This window comes from Schistocerca piceifrons, chromosome 1, assembly GCF_021461385.2.
Source record: "Schistocerca piceifrons isolate TAMUIC-IGC-003096 chromosome 1, iqSchPice1.1, whole genome shotgun sequence".
Lineage (NCBI taxonomy): Eukaryota > Metazoa > Arthropoda > Insecta > Orthoptera > Acrididae > Schistocerca > Schistocerca piceifrons.
The window spans coordinates 89,186,890-89,202,225 of record NC_060138.1 but is presented as its reverse complement, the minus strand read 5'-3'; the positions used below and the strand labels follow the sequence as shown (position 1 = coordinate 89,202,225).

The window sequence follows — 15,336 nt, the reverse complement described above, 5'->3', positions numbered from 1 at the left end:
AATGGTTCTGATTTGTGGAATGTGGAATTAACATGGATTGGAAGGACTACTCGAGAATATATGGAAGCACTGAAAATTGATATCCTGGTAATGACAGAGAAAAAAAGAAAGGTATTTTATTCAGCTGGTTTCAAAGCATAAAGCCACTAAATAATTATGGGAACATAAATGTGTGGCAACTGAGTCAGCTAGTCATTGGGAGTCACATCTAAGACAAAAAGACAGGTGTCACACCTAAGTCAAAAAGACACATGGGAGCAGAGGACCAATAACCACAGTGACCACCTGGACAGCACAACGCAGAAGTGACTAGTGCAGGCACTACTCACTTCCATGTCATGCTGTCCAGACTATCATGCATTTGTTTGACATTGGTGTGAGCCCCATGACTGACTGACTTAATCAATACACAGTTATGTTCCCAAAATTATTTGGTGGCACCTGAAGCTGAAGCTTTATGCCTCAAAACTGACCGTAGAATAAATTAAGAAATTATTGGCAACTAAAGTGGACTTTTATTCTACAAATATGTTCCTCACTTGTGGATGTTCACTTTATCAAATATTATGTAAAAAATAAAAGATGTGGAAAAGAAGTGATTTGAGACTATATTCTGTATTGGAGTGGAAAAAACTGAAAGAGCAAAATCACTGGCAATAGTTCTTACAAGAAGAAAATGCAAACAAGGAATAATTAACTAGAAGGAAGTGAATGAAAGAATAATAAGCGTAAAAATAAAAATTCATGGAATAAAACTGGAATTAATTGGGGGTGTATTGGCTTAATTAAGTTGCCCCTGAGAAGAAGAAAAAGACTTTTTCAATGACTTACAAGAAGTGGTCGATGAATGCCTAGATAGACGTGAATTCTTAATGATGGGAGACTTAAATGGACAAATTGGAAAAAGATTACTTGAGGACATTCATGGTCTGTGGGGGGAGGATGTAGAGAATAACAACAGTAGGAGGTTTATTAACTCCTGTAAGGTACAGCAATGGTCAATTTCAGCGCAAAGGAATTCATAAATACATCTGGGTTAAGTCATCAAGGAACCTCAAATCAGTTACAGACTGTGTAATAGTGCAAAGACCATGGGAGATTTAAGTACAAGATATAAGGCCAGAAACAGGAACAGCGTGTCTCTGATTATTACTTAAAAAACTGCTTTTTCAATTAAGATCAAGACAAAACAGGCAAAGAAGGTTAATGAGGTTGGAAGTACAACCCCAGCGGACGCCAAATTATGATACATCTACTGCAAGAAAAGTGTGAAAAGTCTGTATCAGCAAAGATTAAATCACAAACTGGATACAGTAGTGGAGCACTGAAGCATCAATAACAAGACTGGCGTCCAAAATTAAAGCAACAAATTACTATTTCCCTGACTTGCATCTAATTCACGATATAATCATACAAACTCAACCAAATGTCTGTACAATTGTTTTCTGCCTGGATGATGACATTCCAGTCAACAGACACCCATGCCAATGGTGACATCACGGCACCTATGAAACATAGTGTTTGCTGGGTAGCCCCACATCCACAATCACTGTGTACAGTCACACATGGTGCAGTATAGGACTGAGAAGATGCCTACCAGACTCTCCGCAGTGGAGAACCACAGAAAGAAAGGAAGCAGGACACTCACAAACTGATGTGGCCCAAGGGCTTAGTGCGAATCGTTTTGTTGTTTCTTGTATGTGATGACAGTGTATACAAACCAAAACTGTATTCCGAAGACCAAAGCAGAGCCGACCACATGTCACTTCAGAAGAGAGGACCATTATTTGGCTGTAAGGCCACAACAGTAACACCTTAGTACTCCAACGGCAACTGTCATGTGAGCTCGCAACATCAACTGGACGTGTTGTATCGATGCAAATGGTGTGCAGAAGGCTTCTGCAAAGTAGCCTTTATTATTGGAGACCTACTGTATGTCTACTTCTGAGGCATTTTCACAGAAAGGAATGTATAGTGTGAAGTCATCAACATGCCACCTGCGTGGTCGAACAATGAACCAAGGCTGTGTTCACAGATGAATCCCAATTTAGTCTGGATAGTGATTCTCAATGGACTCGCATATGGAGGGAATGTGGAACAAGATTTCAAAACCCAAACATTGTGAAAAAGAGACCGATATTGAGGAGGATCCCTAATTATATGGGCAGGGATTACATTGACCACTCAAACCGATCTTCAAGAAATTGTACAGATGAACAGCACCGTTCAACTGCTGTCATGTACTATGACGAGGTCTTGGGACCTCATTTGCAGATGTTGAGAGAAGCCGTGGGCCCAGACTTCGTTTTGATGGACGATAATGCTGTACGGGTGGTTGATGTTTTCTTGAAAATGGAAGATACCGCACGCATAGCTTGGCCTACTCATTCTCCCAATTTGAATCCAATAGAGAATGTCTGGGATGCACTACGGAGACTGCTTGCATCACATCAACATCCACCAACCACTCTTCAAGACTGCGAGCAGCTCTACATGACGAATGGGCATTCCTGCCTCAACAAGAGACCGATGACACCATTCACAGCATGCCCCATTGTCATCAAGCCTGTACTGCTGGTCACACCCCATACTGAGCATATTAACCAGTTGTCAAAATGTGTGTGCAAATCCATTAAGCTGAAAAAATTAAAGAGCATTTTTGTCTACCATTATGCACATTGCAGTTGTTTACATTTTGTATTCTTTACATTGTTTCTACTTTGCTATCACCTGTTTATACTGTTTAGTGGCAAAATAAATGCAAACTTACAAAATTTTTGTTTTGGACACCAGTGTATAATGTTTCCTCAAACAGTCTGTTAAGGCGGCCAGGTGGGCAGCTTCAGAAAGGGAAAGGGAAAAAGAGTAAGAATGGAATGATGACCATGGAGTTCTTGAAGGTGACAGGAAAAGAAGAAACTATGTCACAAATGGTGAACTTCAGGGAATAAAGAGGACTTGGAATACGATATTGCAGTGCCTGTGTTATTCTGATTATGATGCACAGTTCCTATGGAAATGCATGCATGACCTGTATGGGAATATACATAATGGATGTACAAGTCCAGGTTGTAGACACATGGTTGATGACACTTGAAAGTTTGCGTCTCACCATGAGTCATGCATGGATAGCCAAATGATAAGGCGTCCGCTTGCGATAAGCGGGAAATCCGGATTCTCATCTCGGTCCAGCACAAATTTTCATTGCCATCATACCATTCCACAGCTGGTGGTTGTCATGATTCACAGTTGCAAATACATTTTATGAAGAGGACTTGGATAGGTAAAATGCTTAGAGCTACAAAACCAACAATAAAGTGTAAGGAAGAGGAATGGAAAAGAGTATGTGGGGTAATAGAGCATTTGCTTGGATGTAGGACATCAGCAGAGGTGTGGAAGATCAAAATGGCTAGCAATCCCACACCTACAAAATGATCTATATTTCTTGAACAGTGGAAAAAGCACTATGAAGAACTTCTGGTAGAAAGAAAAAGGAACCAGGTGATAGAAGTCTATAACGAAAGCAGTAAGCTAAGTAATACAGAGCCTACATTAAAGGAGTAAAAGAGGTATTGAAAAAAGCAATAAATGGAAAGGCAAATGCACTGGTAGGAGTTGTGACAGAATTCTGAAAATATAGACCACCTCAAATGCTGAGACTTATAAGTAAATTGTTCAATCAGGAGAGGAAATGTCAACAAAGTGGTGTAAATATAAGTAATTGGATAGGTAAAGAATCTACTCACGAAGCAGCAGCAATAGGAGAACACACTTACAAAAGGTATTACAGTTTGCAAACTTTCAGAGCCAGTTTTCTGGGAGAAAGATTGAAGGGGAAAGAAGAGGGTCGAAGGAAAAGAACTGATGAGGTTTAGGAAACAGGGTAAACATCGCAAAAGTCACAATGACCAGGGTTTTCTGGGTGACTTTTCCTAGCTCTACCTCTTTTCTTGAACTTCGGCAGTCTTTTCCTTCCCCCTCTTCCTTCCCTTCCAACTCTTCTGCCAGAAGGAGCCACTGGCTTTGAAAGTTTGCAAACTGTAATACCTTTTATATATGTGTTCTCCTGCTGCTGCTTGGTGAGTACATTCTTTTCTACTCAATTACTTACATTTTTAAAAACTGATTATTTTCAAGAGAGTGGTGTGTATCACACATATGTGCTACCTACAAAAAAGGAAACAAGAAGCACCCAAGCAATTATGGGGAATTAGTACTATGGCATCTATCAGCAGATGTTTTAAAACTGTACTAAAAAACAGGTTGGGAAACGAGATCAAGGGGAAAGATGTTAAGGGACCAAGCAGGTTTGACAGCTGGACAATCTTGCAGGGATCATATTTTTAGCCTTAGAAAAATAAGCGAGTGGATATATTATAAGGGTCATGAAGCACATACAATATTTGTGACTTCAGAAGAAGTGCATGGGGAAAGTTTAAAGACCCATTCAAACACTGACAGGACAAAGGCAGGGCTACAACATGTTGCTAACTCTGTTTAAAATACGTAGGCTACGCATTATATATTGGAACAGTGGAATCAGCCAATCCGAGATATGAGTATTCCTCTCCAGCATGAAACTGTCTACTCATAATTTGCCAATAATCAAGTAGTATAGCTCAAAGTAGAGGGTATGTCAAATTTATGATAAAGTAGTTACTGGTTGGACTTGAGCAAAGTGGGTTTAGAATAAATATAACAAAATATTTAGTAGTGGGAGGAGATGGAAGGGGTCTAGTACCGAGATAAGGAACCATTCAAGCAGTTTAAATACTTAGTACCTTTTTCTTATGGTTTTAGGGTGCAAAACTGCTACCAATGGGAGCGAAACTCAAAAAGTGGGAAACTGAAAAACAGAAGGAGAGCTTAGAAAACCACTATAGAAGGAGGGGAGATGGGGGCGGGGGGTTGTTATCCCCAAAAAGAGCTTCGTATGACCGACGTCATCTCACTGACACTGATAAACTGGAGAAGGTGATCCGCTGAGTGCGTGTCATCTGCTAAAATGGAAGATATATCAGGTGACAGCTGTAAACAGGGGTGTAGCAGAGTAAAATAGGGGCACTGAAGTAAAAGGTGTCTCACCGTCCACAGTTGAGAGCAGTGGGGACAAACTGGGGGCGGATCGCCACTTAAAAGATGTCGATGGCTAAAAAGACAGTGCCCTATCTGGAGTCTAGTAAAAATTACCTCCTCCTGATTACGAGTTCGGGAGGAAGAGGTCCAAGCACAGGGAAGAGCTTTCATGTCCCACAATTTATTATCGGGAAGTGTAGACCAATGAGCATGCCATAAAAAAGCAACACGACGACATAAAACACTGTAGATCGGTGAAGGGAACCATAAGAACAGCAGGCTGAGGAAGAGAGACTGCAGCCTTGGCCGCTATATCGGGCGCCTCGTTTCCACGGATACCAACGTGTCCTGGGATCCAGAGGAATGCCACAGACAACCCCCCCCCCCCCCCCCCCCGATGTGGAGGCAGTCCTGAATCTGGTGGACCAGAGGGTGGACATGGTAAAGAGCTTGGAGGCTGAGGAGAGAGCTGAGTGAATCTGAGCATATAATATACTGTATCTGCTGATGGTGACGGATGCATTGGACACCCTGGAGAACAGCGTAAAGCTCCGCAGTAAGAACCGAACACTGGTCGGAAAGCTGAAATCTATTAGGGGTAAGCCAACAATACAGGCACTCTCAACACCAAATGCCCGATGATAAACAAGAGAAAGGGGTACCATCCTTGGGAACCTGACAAAGGTCACGGAGCAGGCAGGTCTGGGGGTGGAACCAAGGTGGTGCTGTACCCTCAGTTGTCAAGAGAGTTTTAGGAAAGTGGAGGGAAAGAGGATGCAGCAGTTGATGGAAGTGGACTTCCGGTGGTAGTAGAGAGGAAGGGCGGCCTGCATACCCTAAATCCAAGAGGCATCGAAAAAAAGGTCATGGGCCAGATTAGCAGGCATCGAAGGCAGATGGCTAGTGTAACGGCTCAGAAGGACAGCTCGCCAATTGGACAGCAGAAGTTCAGCAGTCTCAGCATAAAGGCTTTCCATGTGGCTGGTGTAAAAAGCTCCAGATACTAAATGCAATCCACAGTGGTGAACAGAGTCAAGACGCCGAAGAATAGACGGCTGTGCAGGGGAACAAGACAGGAAACGTGGGAGGACCAGCACAGTTTTCTGTAAAACATTTAAGTCCCATGAATTTAATGATGTCCACGAATGGAAGGTTAACAAGGCCTAGATGTAGGGAAGGCAGAGGAAACTCTGTACAACGCCAAAAATTTAAAGAGATGGTCTTACCGGGAGAAAATCGGAAGCCGGTTTTGGTGCTCCAAGAGCGGAGGCGATCGAGACATCCTTGAAGACGTCATTCAAGAAGGCTGGTTCATTGAGAGCTGTAATAGATCGCAAAATCGTCGACAAAGAGGGAGCCCGAGACATCGGGAAGGAGACAATCCATAATTGGATTTATGGTGATGGCAAACAGGACAACACTTAGCTTGGAGCCCTGGGGTACCCCATTTTCTTGGGAGAAAATACGAGAGAGAGTAGTGTTAATCGGCACTTTAAATGTACAAAAAAAAAGGGAGTAGCCGACTCGAAAGCCCCAAGAGAACAGTGTGCGGAGGATGCTTCTCCTCCAACAGGTATCGTATGCTCTCTCCAAATCAAAAAATATTGCTACCGTTTGGCGTTTCCTGAGAGAATTGTTCATAAAATAAATGCAGATAGCAACTGCAGAACGATGCTTTCAGAAACTGCATTGGGCAGGTGTTAAAAGGCTTCGGGACTCAAGCCACCAGGCTAAACAGCAATTCACCATACGCTCCACGACCTTACATACACTACTTGTGACAGATATGGGGTGATAGCTAGAGGGATGTTTGTACTTTCCAGGTTTGGGAACAGGAACGATGATTGCTTCCCACCATCTTCTGGGAAAAGTACTGTCGGTCCAAATTCGATTATAAAGGTGAAGGAGATAGTGCAGACTATGGTATGATAAATGCATCAACATTTTGATGTGGACACCATCCAGTCCTGGGGCGTAAGAGCCAGAAGAAGAGAGTGTGTGTTGGAGTTCCCGCTTTCGCTATTTTGAGAGGAGAAAACAAGAGGTCGCACTTCCGCTGCACGTTTCTTTGGGAGAAAGGCTAGCGGGTAATTTGAAGAGGTCTAAATCTCAGCAAAGTGTTGACCCAATGGAACAGTGAGACCAGAGATCGGGGAGAAACTAGGTGCACCAGATAACCCTGTAATTCAACTCCAAACTTCTGAGGAGGGAATGAAGGTGTTAAAAGAGCTAGTACAGAAGTCCCAGCTGGCCTTCTTGCTATCATGGATGATGCGACGGCAACGCACATGTAACTGCTTATAGCAGATACAGCTGGACAAAGTAGGATGGTGGCGGAAAACACGAAGAGCATGTCTCCGCTCGCACATTGTGTCATGGCATGCCTCATTCCACCAAGGAGCTGGGGGGCGACGGGGCAAATCGGAGGTGCAAGGTATTGAACGTTCCACGGCTGTAAGAATAAATTCTGTAACATTAGTGACCTGATCGTCGATGCTAGGTAAGTGACAGTCATCGAATTTGTTCACCTCTTACAAGAAGGTCAAATAATGTATTGTAGCCACACCTAAAATCTCTCTGGATATTTAGACTTGAGGACGTAAATCCTGGCAAACACTAATTTTCATCCTAAACATTTTCTAAATTTTTCCATTATGTACTGTATATAGCCCTCAGTGGTGTCTGACATCAGTGCAGTTACACAAATACTTAATATGCAGTATTAGATATGAAAAGTGACATTGGTTATTTTTCAGGTACATGCTTTTCTCCCAGTATATAGTAATCTACAAGTAATTCCTATGCCTATAACTGTGATTGGGTTAGCACTAGTCACCATTTGTCGTTAGCATACTTAAAAAAAATTGCCTCCTGTGACCGCTCTGCTGTTAATGTACAAACTGACTCATTTTTCCATCCTTGAAAGCTCTGCTTCATAATGGGATCTGTGAAACAGTGAGGAAAGACTATGTCAAGATAATATTGCCAGTATTGGAAGATTATGGCAGCAATCAAGATTTTTGTCATACCGTACTATTAGCCAGTCACTGCAGCAGGTGTACAATAGCCAATATATTTGTTGCAGACTATACAGTGCCATATTTTCTTTATAACACTGAATTAGCAAATCAAATTAATTTTTAGTTGCACGCTTTGTTAACAATGGAAAATTGCTGTGTGTTATTAAAATTTTCCTGCATACAAGGACAAAAACTCCATGACAATCTGTTGGAGTCAAATAAAAACTGCGGTACCAAACATGGGCATTGACCTGTGATGTAACTGTGTTGTGTGACATTATTGTGGCATGGTATCTTTGAAATGGATTGTGTTTGCAGATGGCGAGGTGGAGCAAGTGGTTGCACACTCTATCCAGGGATGTTTGTGTTACTAAATTGTTTGTGAGCTATGTTAGTACAGTAGTGAGCTTAACTCTGTGTGCTATTTGGTGTTTTGGGAGTTTGTTTTTGTTGGCCTGTCAGCGAGTTTCTTTGATGTCATTAGTTATTGGCTATTACTTTTGGAATTGTTAGATTGTTGTACTGTTAATGATCTGAGATTTAATTTTTGTGTTTTTGTTTGATACTGGGTACAGATCAGACGCAAAATCTACTACTTGTTAGTTAGTTGCTGCTACGGGCAACAATATGGCTGTTACAATTAAATTTCTCTAGTTATATGGCCTCATGAATCAAGACACTGCTTCTCACACCATGGATGAGTCCATGTGGTGGTATCAGCATGACAATATTTGGAGGTTCCTGGTTCAGTAATTGTTATTTTGTTTTCCGTTTTAGTGTGTGTGTGTGTGTGATTTCTTTGTCACCAGAATATGGATGGTAAGTATGTTTTTATGTTCTTGTTTTTCTTCAGTGTAAGAAGTGTAGTGTGTTTGTTTAAGTAAAAAATTTCTCTGAGGTGTTGGTATCAAAATTTATGTTGGAGTGGTCTTTTTATGATTTTGTGGTTTGGTTCGGTAGTTGATAGTTGAAGTTCATATGTAGCAATTATTGAGATGGGTATCATGGTGTGTGTGTGTGTGTGTGTGTGTGTGTGTGTGTGTGTGTGTGTGTGTGTGTGTGTGTGTGTGTGTGTGTGTGTGTGTGTGTTGTAGTTATTTCAGTCTAGATATGTTTTCATATTTTATTGTACTGTTAGTTGTCGTTTATTTAAATTGTGGACTTCGTTTAAGGTTTATTAGGCATTAGTTTTATAGATCCCCACCTCCAGGCATAAGGAAATACGGAAGCGTCCGATCCCACCCGTCTGCTTTGACCCATGACGTCACAAATATGGCGGAAACAAAAACAAACACACACACTTTCCACAAGAAGCCTAATGACACTAACAGGACAAGCGCAGGAAATGGGGTGTTTTGGGTGGGGGGCAAACTAAATATAAACAAATTTAGATGCCTTGCGTAGCTACAACGTGTAAGTGAAGACAGCCACGCATGAATACCCACCCACCTCCCCAGGGGTCGTAACCCCTGCAACCCATAGAAGATAAAGATGCCTCAGTAGCTGATTAGTGTTTTTTGTCTTTTTTAAAAAAAAAAATCTCACGGGATAGAACGAACAGATCAGAAAGATAAATACAATGAACTAAAACAGAAATTCGAGGAAACAGATAATTAAAATAAGTAATAAGTGTTTTTAAATTAAAAAAAAAAAAATCTCACGAGATAGAACGAACAGATCAGAAAAGTAAAAAAATTAGATAAAACAGAACTGGAGACAGCCACACTCAAACCAAACTCCGTGCCGTCATGACGTCACACACGACAACACCCTTACGTCACGGGTCAAAGCCGACGCGTTGGATCGGACGCTTCTGTCGACCCAGGCATAAACATAAGTGTTAACCATTAATCTATTCTGTCAAGGCAACACAAGTTTTCATATGTTTGTTTTGCCAAATTTTTGTTGTATATTCTCACATTCCCTCAAAGACAATTTGGTTATCCAGCACATTTTACCAATTTCCTATTATTTTTCCCTTTAAACTCTTGCCCTCTTCAATACCTACCTTTTTTAGCTGACATTTTTGTTCTTCTGTTTTCCTGTAACAAATTTTGCTACTTCCAATAAATAATAACCCGTTTCATATGAGTGTGTATGAGATCATGAATATGCTATCATACGTATCTTGCGTATCTAAATCTTGCTAAATAAATTCCCATAAAAATAATTTGAAAATTCCTGTCTGCAAAGTTATGTTGTTCCCAGCTTCGTATCTGTTTTCAGTACGCACATTTCTGTGCTATAATCAATTGAAATTCTACAGTGGCGAAGGACTGCCACATCACATATAATTGCTCTATTTTTTTATAAAATATAGTCAGTTCCATTTTTAGTCCTATTTAGTCCCGGTCATGACCACTTTCAGTGTGGTTTCATCTGGTAAAATATGTTGAGAACATAGCCTGTATGTTGCTGTACACTCTACTAATGACCCCTGTCAGTTTTGATAACACAACTGGTTTTTCTCACTGAAGAGCTGGTCATCAGTATTAATCCTATTATAGAACAAAAATTCTACATCATCATTACATAATAGGATTTTCTGCCATTTATCTGTTTCTTCAACTCTTTATTGAGGACTTCTACTTCCCTATCACAAAACATATTGGAGCAGACCTGAATGATTTACATAGAAACTGTTGTTTATTGTTAACAAACTACTTGCTAGTTGATCTGAACTTTCTTCAATATCTGTAGTACTATTTTTAAATTCCTTGTTTTTTAATAAACAAGTAAATTTCCTCCATGCTCTGTCCCTCTCCAATTAAAAAAAAAAAAAAAATAAATAAAAAAAAAAAGCACCAACTTTAATTCTATTGGCCTTAATTCTTAGGCTCACTTCTGATAACCCTACTATATCCCACATAATTTCATTTTACTCCTCTTTCAACTTCACTAACCTATCATCAAATTGTAGAGTCAGTCAGAGTTAGAGATGGTGGCGAACTTGGGAGAGCACTTGAATGGAACAGACAGTGTCCTGAAGAGAGATAATAAGATGAAGATCAATAAAATTAAAACAAGAATAATGACATGTAGCAGAAGTAAGTTGGGTGATGGTGAGGGAATTAGATTAGGAAATGAGACACGAAAAGTAATAGACGAGTTTTGCTATTTTGACAGCAAAGTAACTGATGATAGCTAAAGCAGTCAGATACAGCAGACTGACAATAGCACGAAAAGCACTTCTGCAAACCAGGAATTTGTTAATATCTAATGTACATTTAAGTATTAGGAAGTCTTTCCTGAAGGCATTTGTCTGGAGTGTACCCTCATATGGAAGAGAAATGCAGACAATGGACAATTCAGGCAAGTAGAAGATAGAAGCTTTTGAAATGTGGTGCTACAGATAAATGATGAAGATTAGATGGGTATATCGAAAAACAAATGATGAGATACCGAACCGGAATGGGGAAAAGGGAAATTTACGGCACAACATGACTAAAAAAGTGACTGAATAATGGAACACATCCTAAGGCATCAAGATATACAGAGTTTGGTAATGCACGGGAGAGTGTGGTGGTGCAAACTGCAGAGGGGGAACAAGGCTTGAATACAGTAAGCAAGTTCAAATGAATGTAGGTGGTGGTAGTTATGCACTGAGGTTTAAAATTGGACAGATTACCATTGAGAGATGTATTAAACTAGTCTTTGTACTGAGGACCACACCACCACCACCAAAACAACAACAACAACAACCTCTGGCTTACCCATAATACATTTAGTCAAGAAGGAAGCAAAGTGACTCAGAATACTGCATGCAATTTGGCTCGAGAGCAGCAATCCATATTTCTTTCTCCTCTATGTGACTCGATAAAACATTTTCCTTATGGCTATTAACAACAACATGATGCAAATGTCAGGACTGGATACGGAATCTTCCTTCGTTGATCTCCTCAATTGTCACAAATGTGAAACTGACGCTTGTGTGCTAGTTCTTAGAAGATTCGGGTCGACAGAGGCGTCCGATCCCAGGCATCGGCTTTGACCCGTGACGTAAGGGTGTTGTGTGTGACGTCATGACGGTGCGGAGTTTGGTTTGTGAGTGTGGCGTGTTTGAAGATGTCGTCGTGTTGTGGTTTGTTGTGCTCTCTGGTGGTATGTTCAGGGTTTTCGATTGTGTGTTGTAATGGGCTCAGTTTGCTTTTGCTCATTATCCAGAATTGTTTGAGTGTCGGCTGTGTTTGTAGTGGAATTCGTTTTAGTGAGTTAACGATTTTGTGTGATGCTTAATTTAGTGATGTTCGCTGCATATCGTGTGGTAATTGTAGTAAAATTAATCGGTTGTTGTTTTTGTTCAGGAATGGAAATGACTGATAAAATTAACAGTGCGCAGGTCACGAGAAGTGTTCGATCCCAATGTGTGGCTGTGTATGTTGATATTGGTATCGGGAGATGTTTTTCGGCTATATAGGCCAAGGGAAGTGTTTGATCCTAATTTATGGGATCGGGAGCTGCTGTTGAGCTATATAGGTCAAGGGAAGTGTCCGATTCCAGATGATAATGTGTTTAGTGGTGTTTGGGGAGTTTTGTGATGTCGGATTTTTTCGTCGTTTTGTGTGGTTTTGTGTGGGGGTGGGTGTCTAAATTTGTTTATATTTAGTTTGTCCCCACCCAAAAACACCCCATTTCCCGCGCTTGTCCCGTTAGTGTCATTAGGCTTTTTGTGGAAAGTGTGTGTGTTTGTTTTTCGATGTATTTTCGTCCTCATAATGTGTATGTACCGACTTTATATGCGCCATATTGGAATCGTGGTTTATGGTCGTTTCCGCCATATTTGTGCCGTCATGGGTCAAAGCAGACGGGCGGGATCGGACGCTTCCGTATTTCCGAAGATTCATTTTTTGCAACCCCAACCTGACTTATAGTTTAGTAATGTTAAATGACAGGTTAAATTTTGTATTAGCAACCCCGACACATCATACAGGAAACAAATATCAAATCTAATGAGGTAGGTATTGAAGAGAACTCTGATTGGTGATACACACAAAACATGTAGGATGGCCGACTTAACAACCCGTTCTCACCCAGCCTTATAATACCAATGGTTCAAATGGCTCTGAGCACTATGGGACTTAACCTCTCTGAGGTCATCAGTCCCTTGTAATACCAATCACCCTACTGGCTAATGTAAACAAATGATATAAAAGAAGTGAAGCCATCAATATTGAAATACCTAACTGGACAGCAGCATTTTTCATTGCCTAATAAAGTTTACATGCTTGTGCCTTCTTCTACATCTCATGTAGGTACAACAATATTTTGTCAGAAGTGGACAATGGTCTGGCAGAGATCTTGTTTATAATCCGCAGGAATATATAACTGAATAGGAATCCTTTAATATCAATAGTCTTCTCAACTACCAACATAAACAGAATATCTCTCTTATTGATGGACAAGTATTTCCAGTCAGTCTCAGAGTAACAGTGATTTTGTGCCAAACTACAAATCTGAGGGTCATGAATTCGATCCCTGTAGAATTTTAATCAGTCACTTATTACTTTTTTCACTGCTAGCAGTGGTTGATATGTGGAAACTGGCGAATTGCACAGTGTTCTGGAATCCATATTAAACTGGAAATATCCCTATACTGGGTGAATAAGTCAGTTTAAAGGTCAGAGGAAGGTGAGATATACTACCCCCAATAGAGCCAGGTGCAGTAAGGCACTGTGGTGTAGAGATCAACCTTTGGGTTGATAAAAACATCTGTAACCATGTCACAATTAGTTTGTCTCTATTTTACAATTATTTATATTACAATCTTCTGTGCAAGTTTAATAAGTTCTCTCCTATACCAGTATCCCAAAAGTTTTCATTTGAATTGGGGCATTTGAACTATTTGATTCTTCGATAATTTTAAGTTCTATTGGCACATTTTTTTAAGCATCAAATAACAGCATATTTACAGTATTGTATTTCTGGATAGCTGACAGTTAGCTATACTTGAAATGAAATAACATTATTCTTTTAAGCTTTCGTTTTTCTTGAGTGGGTAAGGTACTTCGAAATTATAACAGTGATAGTTAGAACCTGACACTTGTGTTTTCTTGTGCTGCACAAGATACATATTCATTTGGGTTTGTTTTGTCAAATAGTAAACAAAAGACCGTTTGTCTTTCACTGCGCAGTTGTCACTGTTGTTCTTAATAGCATTATTTACGAGGTGGTGATGGCTCGGCAACAGTTTAATAAAGGCACAATGTGGCATCCACAGCATGCAGTGAACAATTTTGTAATTTAACTCAAACGGTTTTCTGTCGATCAAGAGCTGTATATGTGAAGTAATGTTGTTTAATACTTTTATCTTACCGAAACACATTCTTCAGATTGAGCCCAAAGCTGAATGTTGTTCTCCGCTGCAGAATTCACGACGAGGCATGCTTCATCAATGTTCAGCACCGAAGTATTGCAGTTTATAACGCTGTTTAAAATATTTAATTGCGCCATTCTTAACAGAGAATTTCAACTGCACGTCATAAAGTAATAGTAAACACTCACAAAATCACATGTAAGGACATCACAGGCTACTGTGCAAACAACACAAACAAATCTATGCGTCACCCATCATTAATACTTCACATGACACAACTGTCATCACAACGCCACAGTGACTGTACCAAGCAGAGTGTACCAGGCTGGCCAACATTAGCGTCAGCTGCTCGAAACTTTTGAGATTTTCTATAGTGTCAGTTGCAATGAACTGCGCATTTCTTTCAAAGTCTCGCTACCTTAAGTTTCACGGAAGAAAATAATGTTTATCTATACGGGTTTTTCTATGTTCGAAGCGTTATCTCTCTAATCAAGATTCAGTCATTAGATTCAGAATGCACAGATACAATCACATGCGAGTTGTCCAACTGTTTTTACGACCTTATACTGCACGAGTGGCTAACTATTCCGATTAGAGAAATGTACCGGTGTCCCTTTGCGCACAAAAGAAAGTAAGGGAAATAATAGGGAATAACTGATAATTGGAAAGAAAAGGAAAGTGGAGAAACAGAAAATGCGATATGTATTTAAGTATGCTCTTTTCATTGTAAAATCATGTAGGAAAGAGAATTGCTACACTACATGAAGAAAAACGCTTGAAGTGCAAATAAACATACAATTAAAGACACAATCGAATCGAGAAGCCTTACCTAGCACTTTATGGCTGAAACAGACAAGAGAAAAGAAACAAGGTCGTACAAACTACAATTTATAAAGAAATGAAAGTGCCTCGAATTGTCGTAACAAA

The 15,336-nt window shown here is 40.2% G+C and overlaps 1 protein-coding gene across 1 annotated transcript in view; it reads right to left on the bottom strand.

Annotated features, from left to right (window-relative positions):
• LOC124783083 (heparan-alpha-glucosaminide N-acetyltransferase-like) overlaps window positions 1–14,705 on the bottom strand; it is a 101,030-nt gene extending 86,325 nt beyond the window's left edge. The window contains exon 1 of the mRNA XM_047253995.1: window positions 14,409–14,705. Within this exon, the coding sequence (XP_047109951.1) occupies window positions 14,409–14,546 (138 nt within the window). The 5' untranslated portion in view covers window positions 14,547–14,705. The remainder of the gene's footprint in view (window positions 1–14,408) is intronic.
• Window positions 14,706–15,336: the final 631 nt, after the last annotated feature.